Source organism: Pavona decussata, unplaced genomic scaffold (assembly GCF_977016875.1).
Source record: "Pavona decussata unplaced genomic scaffold, jaPavDecu1.1 SCAFFOLD_366, whole genome shotgun sequence".
In the NCBI taxonomy this organism is placed as follows: domain Eukaryota; kingdom Metazoa; phylum Cnidaria; class Anthozoa; order Scleractinia; family Agariciidae; genus Pavona; species Pavona decussata.
The window spans coordinates 437,960-452,987 of record NW_028145742.1 but is presented as its reverse complement, the minus strand read 5'-3'; the positions used below and the strand labels follow the sequence as shown (position 1 = coordinate 452,987).

The following is a 15,028-nucleotide window of genomic DNA, read 5'->3' as shown; positions in this document are numbered from 1 at the left end:
GTCGATTCTCGCTCGAATCACAAATCTGCGGAGCATGCACACTCATTTTGCCGCTGTGTCGGCAATATGTTTGAGCATGCGCACTTTTTTACTAACATTCTAAAGGCTTCACAATTTTCCACCAATCATCGGGATAAATATATTTTAAAATCTGGACCTTGGACAACATTTAACGTGAAGTATATGTTAGACGCTGAAGAGTGCCTTATCCAGCGGATAAAGTTATCCGGCCTTTGAACAACTGGGGCCTGAACAATAGATCCCTTCTAGGAGAGAGAGAGAGCAGAGTTTAATGAATAAATTAATGTGCAGATTTGTAGCTACCATGAAGAAAAAAAAAACAAAATAAAAAAAATATCAAGCCGAATTTTAGACACGGTCTGCCCTCAGGACATCCTGCGTAATAACTGTCTGAAAATTGCGATTCAGGTTACTCGAGACAGCAAAATATATATGGCACATTTGGATTGATTTTACGCAATCCAAAAGAAGCTAAAACATACAGATGGATGAGGGGGATAGTTTCTAAAGAAACTGCGGTTTTGCGTTGGTGGGGAGAAGAAACGAGTGCTTGTTATCAGCAGCGTTGATAACAAAAGGTAAATCGGGTTATCGTCAGGTAAAGTATTCGAAATATATTGCGGTGGCTAATTTACCTGAAGTTATGAACGGCTGCTGATAAACCAAACAATCGTAAAACATACAGACTTTTTAACAAACTTAATAGCAAATATTTCTTATTCACATGAGCATAGAATGAAAAGGCAATGAGAGCCTTGCCTGCCATAAAATACAGAAAAGTTTTAAGTGATGCGCTCATACGCACGGAGTCAGGTGGATTCGAGTCGCGCAGACCCTGGGTACGAAGTTACAGTCTTCCTGCATCTGCAATCGTTTCGAACAGCGACACTCCTCGAAAGTAGAGAAAAACCAATATGGCGGAAGAACTGGATCCTGAAATTGCAGCAGAAAATCCCGCCGAAACAGATGAAAAAATCGAATATCCTCTGGAGGTTTTATACTGTGGAGGTAACGGACATTTTGTTTTCATTCAATAATGATAATTTTGTAAAGTGGTAATGTTTCAAGGGCGTTTTTTCTTTTTTATTTCTTCATTGCTTCTTCGATGCTGTTCCGTCACAGTCTGTAGTTTGCCATTGGAGGTAGGTTGCTCTTTATGACTTTTACTTACGGCGTTCGATACCTTTTGCTCTTATTCAGTGTTCTTTCGTTACTTTATGATCAGTATCTTTTTCGTAAAATGGTTATTGGTGATTGATAAAATTCATACGGTGTCCCCAGATTTCATGTTGTTTGACCATCACAGTCCAGCCAAAAAAAATCTTCTACGTGTACACAACTAAAACACATTTTTAAGTTTTAATTCCAGGGAAATCTAGTGTAGACTTAATTCTTCAAGCAACTGATCAGCTTCCTGGAAAATGATAACCTATTCTGGGCCAAAACTCTCTGATTTCTATACCCTATCCCAGACAAAACTGCCTCAATACCATAACCTTCACAGCGACACATACCTATATAGCTTATATATGGGAGCGTGGGGAGTACCCCCTCTTCCAGCCCCCCCCCCCCCCCCCAGGGTTTGGTATTACAGCAATAGTTTGTTGACTTTCAATGGTGAGGGAGGGGTAAGGGCAGGTTTGTGTGGGAATAGGTGGAGTGTAGGGGGAACTGTTTTGTAGATCATACCCTGATGTTGGCTATGTATAAATCCTGGACATTAGATTTCTCTTTTCACATTTACATGTCCTATTTGAATAAGAAGTGACCTATTAATACATTTTACTATAAAAAGCTGTGATAATTAAAACACCTCTCAAGTTCATCTTGAGAATCCTTAAAAAGAGCAAAAATCAATCTCTCTATGAAGTCAAAATGAGACAGAAAAGTAACTATATAAACACTAATAAAACAATGGATAATAACAAAATGAGACAGAAAAGTAACAATGTAAACACTAATAAAACAATGGATAATTAAGCAAAAGAGAAGCAATGTTAAGTTAAACAAAGAGTTTCACACAGACAGGATCAGTTTGTGTAAATTCAACTTGGGATTAAGTTTCTTGATCAACAACATGTAATTCAATGAAGCAAACAAATTTCCCTTGGCACTTTCTCTACAATGTGCAAAATTGGATTTCTTTGAGGAGATTTTTATCCCCATGGGAATCTAAGAAATGTTTGCCAATCGCTGGGGTGTTGTATGTGACAAGGCATTGGTGAAGGTGATGGGTTGTGTGGCCCACATAAGCTGCATCGCACAGATCAAATGAAAATAAATAAACAATGCACTGTTGCGATTTTCAAGATAAAACGCACAAAAATTTAATGGTCTGCTGTAATGAAGATTTTTTTAATTTTTTGTTAGTACTGTGAGTATACTTTGGAATATGAGAAATGCAAAGAATGGCTAAAGACAAATATTCCTGATGTTTACGAAGCTCTTATAAATCAAGGTAATTCTGTATCATACAGTGTATATTTATAACATGACTTGTTCTTATATTGAACACACCTAGGGAAAATGCCGGTTGGAAATTGTAAAAATGTGACCCAGTCAAGTTTGTGGATATGACTCCCATTGGCTACTCATATTTTTTCTTTGTCTGGTTAAACCCTCCTTCTTTTGACCACTTTTTCAAGGCTCAAACACTAGCTCAGTCTTTTTTTTAATGACCAATGACTACCTTTTGGAGTCCCAAAGTATTTTTTTAATTGGCCATTTGAATTTGACAAACAAAAGTTACTTGGCAAATGGTTTTAAAGTTATTTTATCGTCTAAGTTATACTTCTATCCCTTGTTGTTATTCTATTTCCATCTCAGGCTCTCATAATTTGACCCCTATGACTACCCCACTAATGCAGCCTAAATTTCATGGCCTATCAGAAGTTGTATTGACTGGATTCCACTGCAGTCCTTTGCTTTTGATGTTGATGAACATTATTTTTATTAACACAGTATTAATTCATTTACAATGCTTTTCAATAGAGCCATGCATTTACCTAAGTTAATTACACCAGTAGAAATCTCTAATTAAATCAATTTCTTACAAAATTATGTTCAAACTGCAGACTGAAACTATTTTATGATTTACTATCATTGAATGCAGTAGACAATAAAACTAAGAGTAGGCTGCATCTTAGCATTTGAGGGCAGGTTGTTCTGGAGGACAGTCTGAACTGCGGTGAATTAATACAGTAAAATATCATGAGCATTATTGTGTAAGAGAAACTGTACACATGGTGAAAATTAAAACCCCCTTTCCATACTCATTCATCCCATCTTGATTTCAGCTGCAGAACAGTTAGCCGAAGTTGATGTTAGTGATGGTGCAGCGAAAAAGAAGCAGACAAGAGGTAAGTGCGATCATTTTAACTGAACATGTAAATGGGTTCTGATATCATAATACTACTATCCTTGTTAACCTGGCTCCAGTTGTTCAAAGGCCGGATAACTTTATCCTGTGGATAAGTCACTATCCGACAGTTTCAATCTGTGCAAATATTTCAGTATTTCCTCTTGTACAAGCGAATATGCATCTCCAACCACAGTTAAGTTTGGTAGTGTACCAAAACCTTGGACAACGTTTAAAGTGAAGTATATTTTAGACCCTGAATAGTGCCTTATCCAGCGGATAAAGTTATCCGGCCTTTGAACAACTGGGGCCAGAATAAGATTTTTCATATCATCACAAATTTTATTTTGGTGTGTCGATCTCGGTACATCACCAAGATGCGTGTGCTATGAGGTTAAAAAGCTGTGCCAATCTGGCTTGCCAGGCCATCTGGCTTAGGAAATCCACTGTACCAAAGAAGATGGTTACTGGTACATTTACCAGGGAGGTTCTTAGCTTAGGAAGCCCTTTAAAGGCTCATAAAAATGTACCGAAAAGTTTGAAAAAATTCAAACCTAGCATACACAATGGTGTTAGTACAGGGATGAATTTCGCAAACAATTTGGCTTGCTACATGTATACTATATGTGCCTATTGGCTGAGTTAGGTTCGCAAGGAATTGTGGTAAAATGTACAGCCGCCATCTTTATTGGTATGTTGGGTTTGCTCCTTCTGGTCTATTTCAGGGTATAATAATTGTTCATTTTATTATAGGTGGCAAGGGAGTTGTGCGAGTTCCCAAGAAGAAGGTAACTTGAGTCCTTACTGAGGACAATACTGAACTGTTTGCTGTGTCTTGCATCTTTGATATGATTGTTATATGTGTGGCATGCTTGCGGTGTACCGGTATCTTGATGTACATGCACTTTTCCTTTTTGTTTGTGTGAAGAATGTGACCAAAAAAGTTTCACTTTCAAGAGCACAGCGAAACAAGAAGAAGTATGTCACCGTGGTAACTGGACTGGGTACCTTTGGTAAGTACAACATGGAATGAGTTTTCATGACTCTGTAAATAATGTGAGCAAGTTGCATGCAAGTGATATTCAGTCATGGATGCTTCATGGGGTAGTAGGACTACATACTCAAAACACAGGGAACTACAGTAGCTTAGTGATCCTAGTTTGTTAGAAGAGGACCCGTCCCGTCTATAGCCTGCGAACGTAGACGTATTTCTGGCTGTCACTTCTCTCCGCCAAAATATAACGTTATTTTTTGGCAGAGAGAAGCGACAGCTGGAAATATGTAGATGCATTCGCAGGCTACCTTGTCTAGGGCAGGGGGGTTATCGAAGACACCACCTACAAAGTATCTCATGAGTGTTACAACGAAATTTTATTGGCTTTAAAATTTGATTTAACACCAAAATATCTAGCCAGCAAGAGTTAGCAGTGCTAGACAAACAAGAAAAGTGTGGTTTGAATCTCACTGCTGGATGCACAGTTGGCTATGTAATAAAGATGTAACGTAACGTATCGTAATGTAACATAACATAACACAATATTTATTCAAGATGAGGAAAATAAAATGATAAAACAGCATATTGAAAAGGAAAACTAGAGGTTAGCTCTATGACGTTTCCCTAACTAAAGTCTAACTCACTTTACTCTTGTTAGATATTGACCTGAAGAAAGCTGCCAAGGTCTTTGCTCAGAAGTATTCCTGTGGGTCATCAGTAACAGGCCCTGATGACATTGTTATCCAGGGAGATGTATTGGATGATTTGCTTGATTTTATCCCAGAAAAGTGGCCAGAGGTAAATATTTCTCCTCACCCTTCCATGAGTTTTACTTTCACTGGTTAATTTCTGTGCATTCCCAGTGGATAAAACACGACATGTGGTACCAAATCAGACTTTGGTTAATGGCTTTTAACAGTTTTCCGATTTCATAACCATCACCTGATGTTTTTCCACAAGAAAAATCAAAGAAGGAGCATCACCGTTTTAGATTGTAAAATGTTGTAATCCAATCACAAATTGATGAAATCTAGTAAGCTATGTGCACTGTAGTCAACTTGGAATTATTTGGCTGCAATCCTACCATGGCCATCACTGTCTGATTTGTCTTTTCCTCAGTAGGGCGTGCATTTCAGAAAGTAATCAGAGGGTTTTTAAATAAACAAGAAGCTGTGTCCAGCTCATACTCGAACCATATTTGACTGTGTGGTGCGTAAAGCCTACAATCTTTTAACAGTGATAACCTCCAGCATCGCCAATTCCCCCAAATAGATAGCCTGCGAGCAAGCTCTCTTGGGGGTGGATCCTCTTTCCCCCTCCCGCCCCCCACCCCCAAGAGAGCTTGCCCGCAGGCAATGAAATAGATAGATACAGAGATATAGGGGGGCAATAAGTAACCACCAGATAGAATTGCATTTCTTGCAGTCAGAATGAAATACAGGGCAAAACGACATTTGTCATACGAATGCTTTTTATAATCCCCGGGCTTTAATCCAGAAACCATTTGTACGGTCCTAATATGTATGTCACGCCAGGTCAATGACGGATCGTAATTTTCGGTATGATCTAGACCCGGGGGGTACTCCCTTATGTGACCTTAACGGGGACGTGTGGCCCGATAGGGTATGGTTTTCAGGGTGTTTTGTCTTGAACGGGGTATCTATTTCATCACTTTCTGTCTTAAATATGGTGTCCCTACATGACCTAATGGCTTAAACAGATTGTGATTTCCAAATATGCATTAAAATTCAGTAAGAAACTAGTGTATTCTTATTTCATTCTAGTCTCAAACAGGGTGTGATTTTGGGTTAAATGTCTTAAAAAGGGCCTGAAAATTTTGAATTCTGTCTTAAACGGGATAGGGAAATCAGAGAATTGTGTCTTAAACAGGGCCAGGGTTTGAACGCCCGGGCCGCACCTCCCTACCCAAGCATCTGTTGAGTACCCCCCCCCCCCCCCCCGGATCTAGAGTAACGTTACGCATCACGCGTACGTTTATATCCTTGTACGTTTTTCAATGTTTCGCTGTTTATATTTTTAAATGAAATTCAGGGGAAAGCATTTGTTATTCACCTTTCATTTGAAGACAGAAACCGTTTCTACATTGATTGTTTTTCTATAGTAAACGCGAGACATTTTTATCTATCTTGGCCCGCGAGGTCATAGACTGATTTAGTTGCCAAATTTTCGGTTTAACAAAACTAACCTTGAGGCACTCAGGTTAGCCTAAAAAACACTCCGGTTAGCCTAAAGAGCATTCCAGTTAGCCTAAGTAGCACTTAGGTTAGCTTAAATAGCTCCCCGATTAGCTTAACGGCTAACAGTTTATGTTGGGGTTGTTCATGCCTCGCATGCCTTGCATGTTTTGTTTATGCCTCGCACGTCTGGCTCGCATATTATAAACACTCCTCAAGGCCCGAAAACAAAGAACGCGACCGAGAATTTAAAGAATTTGATAACACGACAGAAAACGTAACTCGTACCAGCCGAGTACAAAAAACGAGACCGAGAACAATGACTCGTGGCCCGAAGTCTTATCTCTCGGCCCATCGCGACCCCAAAAAGAAAAGAGAAATTGATAATGCTACCGAAACCTTAACTCGGTCCGCCTTACGGCCCGAGTAATAAGCCCGTTTTCAGCCTGCTGGTATATAAGGCTCTTGGCCTTGGCTTAATAATTATCCTCAAAATTTCGCTCTCTTCTTTTTCAAATTCTCTTCAATCTAATCATCCAGTTACACAAACAACTCTTATGGCCCACCACTTGTCATACATGTATTCATAGGGTTTTACGGTACTTGCAAATGACTGGTGAGCCACTAATGTGTCCAAACTTCTGTTGTTGTTGGCTTCCTCATACTACAACGAAGCCCTGCTTTTTCAGCTCACTGATTTGTTTCTGTTTCCCTTCACCTGATTGTGGTACTATTATAGGTTGCGTCTGGCTTTCACCTTAATCTTAATTCTTAACCAAACTTCCCCGATTTTTCGTGCCCGTAGATCGATGATGATAGCATAGACGACCTTGGGGACCAGAAGAGATGATCATGATACCAGCGCTGTAAAACACTTGTAAATTCCTTTCACTTATTGTAGGACTGTTTCTTTGATGACTACCAACTGGCAGCTGGTTGAAGCGCTCTTAGTAACACTAAAGGCTTATGAACACGTACCGACTACTCGGGCCAATTTGAAAAGGAGTGAGCGCCGGACGAAAATCGAAACGATTTATTAAGGACGGTACCTACTAATACCGAAGTATTTTTGTGCGGTTTATGACTATGCGGGAAAACCAGATCTTAGCAAGGGCTATGGAAATCCAAAAAGAAAATTAGGGGTACAAAACAGTAAAATACAAAACAATGTATGGCTTTCTTTTCCAAATTGAAGCTTTATTTTATCTGAAAATCTTTGAAAAATGCTTTGTTACTCCCAATTTTTTGTTTGGATACCAAAAGCAGTTGCTAATTTCTGCTTTCCCCGAATAGTTTTAAACTGCGCAAAAATATCCCTGTATTAGTAGCCACCACCCATAGGAAACCCGAGTGTCACGAGATGCGCAGAGCATATGCGCAGTAACAAAAGTAGGCACCGTCCTTAAAGTCTTTGGCAGTGCTACAGATGTTTTGAATCAGGCCAATTATCACCCCGCGCTGCACCAAAAAAAAAAAAAGCAATTGGCCGACAAATTGTAAGCTATAGATTGGCCTTGACTTGAGGCGGCAATACCCCCAACATTGAAATAAATTAATTCAGTTCGACTGAAATCAGGTCTGCCAGGCTGTTCTTAGTTCCTTATTTTCGCATATGTCAGTGATGAGTTTAGGAGATTGAAATCTGGGAAGAACACAAGGCTACCAACAGGGTGGGTTGGGGGTAGTCTCCCTCGCAGCCGTTCTGTGTCTCGTCACGCAACGCTCCTCCCCGTAGAGAGGAGCGTTGCGTGACGAGACAGAACGGCTGCGAGGGAGACTAAATTGGGGGGTGCCGAGAAAGAAGAAAAAATACAGGGTTTCGTCTTGGGGCAATTTATCTTGGGGCATTCTGATTACAACATGTCAAATCCTTGTGGAGTAACTTCAAGTGTGGGGCGAAACACCTTGGACTTGGAGCGAAACATCTGAAAACCTATCTGCCTTATCTGTTTCCAGAAATCCTTGAAACTGCTGTCCTCTCAGGTATTGCTCTAGAAGTTCATTATCAAAGCTTATCATCATTAATTTTACCCTCGTCCTTACTCTTTAGAGGCTTTCTTTCTTCTTTCTCCTCAGACAAAATTGATCCGCAATTGTGGCTCGTTGTCTCCGCTTTCCGGCTCAATATTTTTGACGAGAGAGGGAAGAAAAACCTCTGTGACCAGTATAATGATAAAAAAAATTAAATCCACAAAAATACTCAACAGAAACAGCCACTTGTCATAACTTGCACTGGTGCTGTTCCCCTGACCGAGTTTTGATCGAAGTATATTTTTAGTTGCACGAACTGTTGGTTTGGAAGCTTTGAAATTTGCGTGATCAGCCAAATGTAAAGAACACTTTGCGACCATCTTGCAATGTTGTTAAAACCGGTGAAATTAATGGCAAAGGGATGATTAAATCCCCGTAATATCGGTTAACACAAATATTCTCAAAATACCAAAAACCTCGGGATATGTGGGCGAAACGACCGGACACCGAGATTAACGGGGCCGCTTTCTGTTCGAGATCAATTCATCGAGTTTTTGCTGCAAGTTCCTTTAAAACCGAACGCATTTTTCAGAATCCATTTCCAGATTCTGAAAAATTTACACTAAATCCTTTGAACTAACTTTAAAACAAATGTATGGCAGTCAGTCAGGAGAATTAACATTCAGATCATGAGAGTGGAAGAGTTAAACACCGCTGTCTATACAGGCAGTAAAACATCAGCCATGCTGTGCACAAATACAATTTATTTCTTTATACATTGCCACGTCCTCTATTCGCAAAGAGTCTTGAAGGCTTTGATAAAGCATAAAATTATCTGCTGCTTTTCACGGTCTCCGGATATCGGTTAAAAATAAAAATATTAGTAGCAATTTTAAATCTGAAAAGTCTTTTTTTTTTTTGCCAAAGTTGCAGCACATTGTTAACTTAAGGCCTGTAATGTTAGCCTTATTTGAGGTTGGGGTGAACACAAGATAACCAGAAAATAGTTTCGGGAAAAATGGTTACGAAACGTTTTGTTGAATTTTGCAGGTAAAAACCCCATAAAACTCTTAAGTGAATTGCAATTACTGTTTAAGTAATGTTATGTTATGTGTTAAACCTGGTGGAAAATAATTAAGGTATTTTTCAGTCAGTGACAGTCATACCCGGAAAACTGAAGAAAATCCGAGTTCGCCCAGCAGGAGTGGAACCTTCATGCCCCACCATGTGTGGTTTCCATTCTTCCCGCGGCCATCTCGCTTCCATCATTCTCTGGGAGACGTTAACAAGATGGCGTCCACCTGCTATTGCAAATTTATTACCTCCTTTTACAAATATCTGTTCTTCGTATTTCGTTAAAAACTTGAAGCCAAATCTCGTTTAGTAATCGTACTAGAAGCGAAATGTTTCTAATAAGGAGATTGCAGAATAAAGATTGGTGCGATATTAAAGTGGTTATCTAAATCACGCAAACTAGACTCGTACTCAAGCCTAAAGATCCCATATAATGTACCACTGTGAAGGTTATACCGTGTTTGCTACAGTGGCTTGAAAACCAGCTTTGTTGCCCGTCCTTTTTCCACCGTAGAGCCATTCGAATCGTCCATCTCCGCCGGAGGAACGTTCGAGAATGTAACTGTTGTCATGTGACCAGAAGGGCCGCATTGTGTCGAGGTTACAGTGTCAACATAAGTTATCAAGGGCGGATAGGAAGACGGTGGGATATATACGCGTGTGGCTGCGATATACTGCTGGCCAGCGGTTATGCGATATGGCCTGTCGAAGAATACATAGACACCAGAAGTCTTGAAGGCATGGGTAACAGATGCAGTGGCGATTAGATTTCCTGCGATGTCTGTTAATTTGACTGTAACATACACGTTCATATTCCATTGGATAGGTGAGCCTGCGATGATGCCAACGATGTAATGGTCAGCGTTGATTGTGAAAGCGATCTTGTCAAACTTGCCGGTGTTTGGCCAGTAGGGTGGGAACTTTGTGTATGTGAATGACCTTCCACAGATGAAGTCTCCTTTGGGAATAAAAGGATAGGCGGGTGAATGATTAGGTAATTTTAAAAGTTCATTGTTTCAATAAATAGCAAGTAGGCGCACTCCAGTGTGTGCCAAAGACTTGTTTTACTGATTGCACCAATGTTTTCGTTAACCTACTATCCATCACTGAGGGACAAAAATATCTGAAATTGCCTTTGGACAAATTAATTGATTAATAATTAAACTGCAATCGAAGTTCACACGAACCTCACGTTAGCTTATCAGTTTTGTCAGCACTTTAGCGAGCCGACAAACCAACGCAGCTTTGCTCGCCCTCGAAAAAGCGTCTGCTGCGTAAGCTGATGTGCGCCTCACCGTTGTCAGTTATGGAGAGGAATGCAAATTCTTGCTAACAAGGTCGATCCTGGACATAAGTGAGGAATGATGGGCAAAATGGTTTTTGCAGTGTGGTAGAGACAAAAAAAAATTAGGGATTAACTAGTCTTTGAGTTACCTTCATTGTTATTGTTGATGGTGACGTCATTAGGGGTGCGAATCAGTTTGAAGTGTATTGATCGTCAATAGTGAGCTTACGCGGCAGGACGGCTGACGGAAGGGGACGGTGAATTATCGTTATGGGACCAACATGACATCTTAGTACCTTCACAGTTTTAGCGATTTGCGACTAAAACTGCTGTTCTCTCATCTGTTACAACGTGAAGGCCACGAGCGGTAGGAATGTTACAATCTAGAGTCGTAAGTACTTGGACGTCACTTTGGTCACACAAGGACAATTTGCCGTCCCACCACATCAGTCGTCCTGTTGCGTAAACTCCCTATTGACGTAACGTGGGAATGTAAGTTCCAAGGGCACCTTAGTTGTATCGGTGATATCTGCGGGATCCCTAGCTAATGTGTTACAGTAAAAAAAAAAATTCTCACCATATTGGCAGTCGGCACCACCGTAGCGCATAGTACAGTTGCAGTAGTATCCTCCACCGTTTTTGTTGTTGCACGTGCCACCATTCTTACAAGGGTTGCTGGTACAAGCAGGTACATCTTGAATGACAAACGATATCGTAATGGAGTTTAGTTTTACGGGAAAGTAAAGTGCTTCGTTGCTTTCATATTACATGAATACATGAGAGGAGTTCATGTGCACACTCTACATCCATCTAAAGCTGTACAGTAAAAACCCGCGAGTAAGAACTTGAGTTAGGCTAAAATTTCTAATTTAGACACCCTTTAACCAAGTGTCAAGCCTTCGAGCCTGGAACAACATCCATACAAATTTGGGGACACAACTTAAAACTAACTAATAATGATGATAGTAGTAATACTAGTATTTTGCTATCACGAAAATAAGAGCCGTTTTATGAACGTATAAAGCCTACATGCCCTACATCTCTGTTAGTAAGCACCATTTATATACATATAAGAACCTGTTGAGGCTAACTTGGAAAAATACAATTCTTACTCGCGGGTTTTTACTGTATAATAAATATTATCACTAGTGCCTGTGGAGGCTGGGGTATATGGAGAACAGTTGGTCCAGTTAGGGGGGTCACGCTCCTTGCTGGCCAAGTAATACCGAGCGTTTTTAAGAGAAACGCTCCTGATGACCAAGACTTAATTGTTTATTAGCCCTACTTAATTATTCATAATCTCCGTACCCCTCTTTCCTTTAGACTTCTATCTTTAATTCACTCAGTGTGGCCACTGTTAATTTTGATAGTAATACAACACTGGTTTTAAAGCTAAAACGGAGTTTATGTGACACGCCAGACGCAAAGGGTTGGCCCGGTTAGGCGAGCCAAAGTTTCAAAGTAGGTCCTCACATAGGACCGATGCCGTTTAGATTTTTGAATCTATAGACTGTCATGGCCACGGCCAACTTTTCTTTGACGAAATTTGTTGAAGTTGCTTGAGTGTGGAAATCTACAAGCAAATCTTGTAGCGTTGTGGAAACGAGGAAGTTTTGCAGGCAATTCGCAATTGGCAGCCAGTTTGTTAACAAAGAGACTTACGAGGAAAAGCTTCCCAGTAGACCTGCACCTTTCAAATGCTCTATTGTCACTGAACCCTGCATTGTTTTTTTAGGGTTGGGACCATTGTTCTGTTGTTAGTTCTTCTTTATTCTTTAGACCAACCATGTAAGGCGTTTCAAACGGTGCAGATCGCCCCAAGCTTCCCTTAGCTGCATAGCGCACGCTCACACGAAAGACTTGGAAATGTACTGATTTTACTCGACTGACCTGATTCACAATTTTTCCCTGTTTTTCCCGGATGACAGTTACACGTGTACTTATTGACGCCATCAATACAGACTCCACCAATGCATGGGCTGCTTGCACAGTCATCAACATCTGAAACAGCGAAATAGAGTTCGAGCCTTAAAAAGGCGGGTGAAATCGAGAAGATTGGAGCGGTCTGTTGTTTAGTTTGTTTAGAGCTACACCCTCCCCCTCATCAATAGCCTCCCAAGCAGACGCTCTTTGGGTTCGTCACACATTCCTTCCCAGTTGGGCAAAGATTGCGTGACTAGCCCGGTTTGATCTTCGCTTCGCTTGCTGATACTCCCACCAAAGGATCCTCGGACCACCGCATGAGAGAACTCTGAGAAATCTGAGTCTCAAAAAGTAGTCAAACCCGACTGACATTTCGCAAACTCGGTTCACATGGCCTACGCAACAGGGTAAAGAATGCTATGTTATGATGGAATGGTCTACGATGCTAAAGAGAGACGTGGGTGGGTCCCACTCTAGTCTCCATCCACTTTAGCTGGTTCGTACTCTCCCCAGATTTAACGAACTCATCCAGCTAACTCGATCACCCAAAATACGGAGTGATTGGGGGACTGTCAACGGTTTGGTAGATTAGCCAGTTGGCCTGTACCTTTTAAAAGCTCTATTTTCACTGGACCCTTATAACCTGCAGCTGCATTGTTTTTTAAGGTTGGGAGCATTGTTCTGTTGTTTGTTCTTTTGTCCTCTCGACCAACCATGTAAGACGTTGCAAACAGTGTAGGTCACCCTAGATTAACAGCCAAGCGCACAGCCGAAAAATGACTGTAGCAATTATTCTGTAACAAAAATATGTTGAGACGTACTTGCTTCGCACCGAGCTCCAGTAAATCCGGGTGCGCATGTGCAGCTAAATTTGTTGATCTCGTTCACGCATGCACCACCGTTGATACAGGGATTACTGGCACATTCATCAACATCTGTCAAATAAGATTGGCAGCTGTCATTCATACCTCAAGATTATACAATTCAAGCTATTCATTCGGTCTGGAATGAATATGGCAAGTCATATATACGATAGATACCCTCAACTGGTGTAAGGGAAGAAGCAGGAAGGTGGGGTGGGAAGGGGAAAGCCGGGAAAAGGGGACGGAAACAGGAGAGAAGAGGAGCAATCGGGATAAAATGACATTGCAAGGATGAGAGAAAAAGTGAATGGGAAGACAGGGCGGGGAACCGGGAACAAAGGGGGCGGAAGTGGTATAACATGTCATTTGGTAGGGCACAGGAAGAGAGATCAAAACGAAAAAAAATCGCAATATTGCATGATATTTTATACTAGAGAAACGCGCAGATACGGGAGCTTACAGTGAAAGGGCTGAATAATCGGAAGAAATAAGAGGAAGTAATTCACGCCATTTTGTAATATCTTCGTGTAGTAAAAAAAAGGCCAAAGGCGGATGCGCGAAGTACAAAGGGGTGTTCGAAGGAAGACAGGTGCAAGACGTGGAAAGTTCAGACCCCATGTTCCCTCCCCTCTTAGTTTAAGTATGCACCCACCGAGCCCATGGCGTCCCTACTTACCGATCTCACATCGTGGACCCGTGTTTCCCGGCATGCAATTGCATGTGAATTTGTTGACACCATTGACGCATGCTCCTTGTACGCATGGATTGCTGGCGCATTCATCGATGTCTGATTAAAACAAAGAGAACTGAGAGTTGTCTTTGCTATTGCAGTTCTTGAGAACCTGGTTTCTCCGCTAATCATCACAAAAGCAGAAATGGGTTTTCCTTGATAATTGTGTGATTGCTTTTTGTGAATGGTTACCTTTCCAAATGGAAGAAAAGGAAGCCTCCTATTACCGCGATAACTGTAATGATTTTTTTCCTTCAGAGTTTATAATTTAGTCTTCGTCTTGTAAACGTAAAAATAAATGCTTTAACGTTTGACTGACTTACCAACATCGCAATTCAAACCAGTGTATCCAGGTCTACACTTGCATTTGTACAAATTGACGCCCAGATCAACACACACGGCGTTATTAATGCAAGGATTGCTAGCACAATCATCAATATCTGAAAGAAAGAAAGAAAGAAAACATATATACAGTCAGTTCTCTCACAGTGGAGATCACTTTTCTCACGTCGCTGTGCGGACATTTTCAGGTTGGCAGCTAGTTCCTATGTAATTTCACACCTTTGCCTGTTATTTAAGGCAAACACCTCTTTAAAGGGGCACTTGCTAAAGCA

At 40.8% G+C, this 15,028-nt stretch overlaps 2 protein-coding genes and 1 long non-coding RNA gene across 4 annotated transcripts in view; 2 read left to right on the top strand and 1 right to left on the bottom strand.

Annotated features, from left to right (window-relative positions):
* The window catches only part of LOC146452553 (uncharacterized), a 172,781-nt gene that overhangs the window by 75,869 nt on the left and 81,884 nt on the right, over window positions 1-15,028 (top strand). The gene's annotated exons all lie outside the window — the stretch shown is intronic.
* Window positions 897-9,436, top strand: LOC146452562 (density-regulated protein homolog). Its single transcript, XM_085097413.1, has 8 exons — window positions 897-1,029; window positions 1,144-1,163; window positions 2,392-2,479; window positions 3,318-3,380; window positions 4,133-4,167; window positions 4,308-4,392; window positions 5,032-5,171; window positions 7,374-9,436. The coding sequence occupies exons 1-8, from the start codon at window positions 936-938 to the stop codon at window positions 7,416-7,418; spliced, it is 570 nt and encodes a 189-aa protein (XP_084953539.1). The 5' UTR covers window positions 897-935; the 3' UTR covers window positions 7,419-9,436.
* LOC146452561 (uncharacterized) lies at window positions 9,573-15,012 on the bottom strand. 2 transcript variants are annotated; one of them, XM_085097412.1, is made up of 6 exons: window positions 14,738-15,012; window positions 14,361-14,471; window positions 13,643-13,756; window positions 12,789-12,899; window positions 11,476-11,592; window positions 9,573-10,571 (listed from the first exon to the last, which is right to left on the bottom strand). In XM_085097412.1, the coding sequence occupies exons 2-6, from the start codon at window positions 14,392-14,394 to the stop codon at window positions 10,078-10,080; spliced, it is 870 nt and encodes a 289-aa protein (XP_084953538.1). In that variant the 5' UTR covers window positions 14,395-14,471; window positions 14,738-15,012; the 3' UTR covers window positions 9,573-10,077. The 2 variants fall into 2 exon arrangements, with proteins under 2 accessions (XP_084953538.1, XP_084953537.1); XM_085097411.1 differs by having other exon boundaries at window positions 14,361-15,012.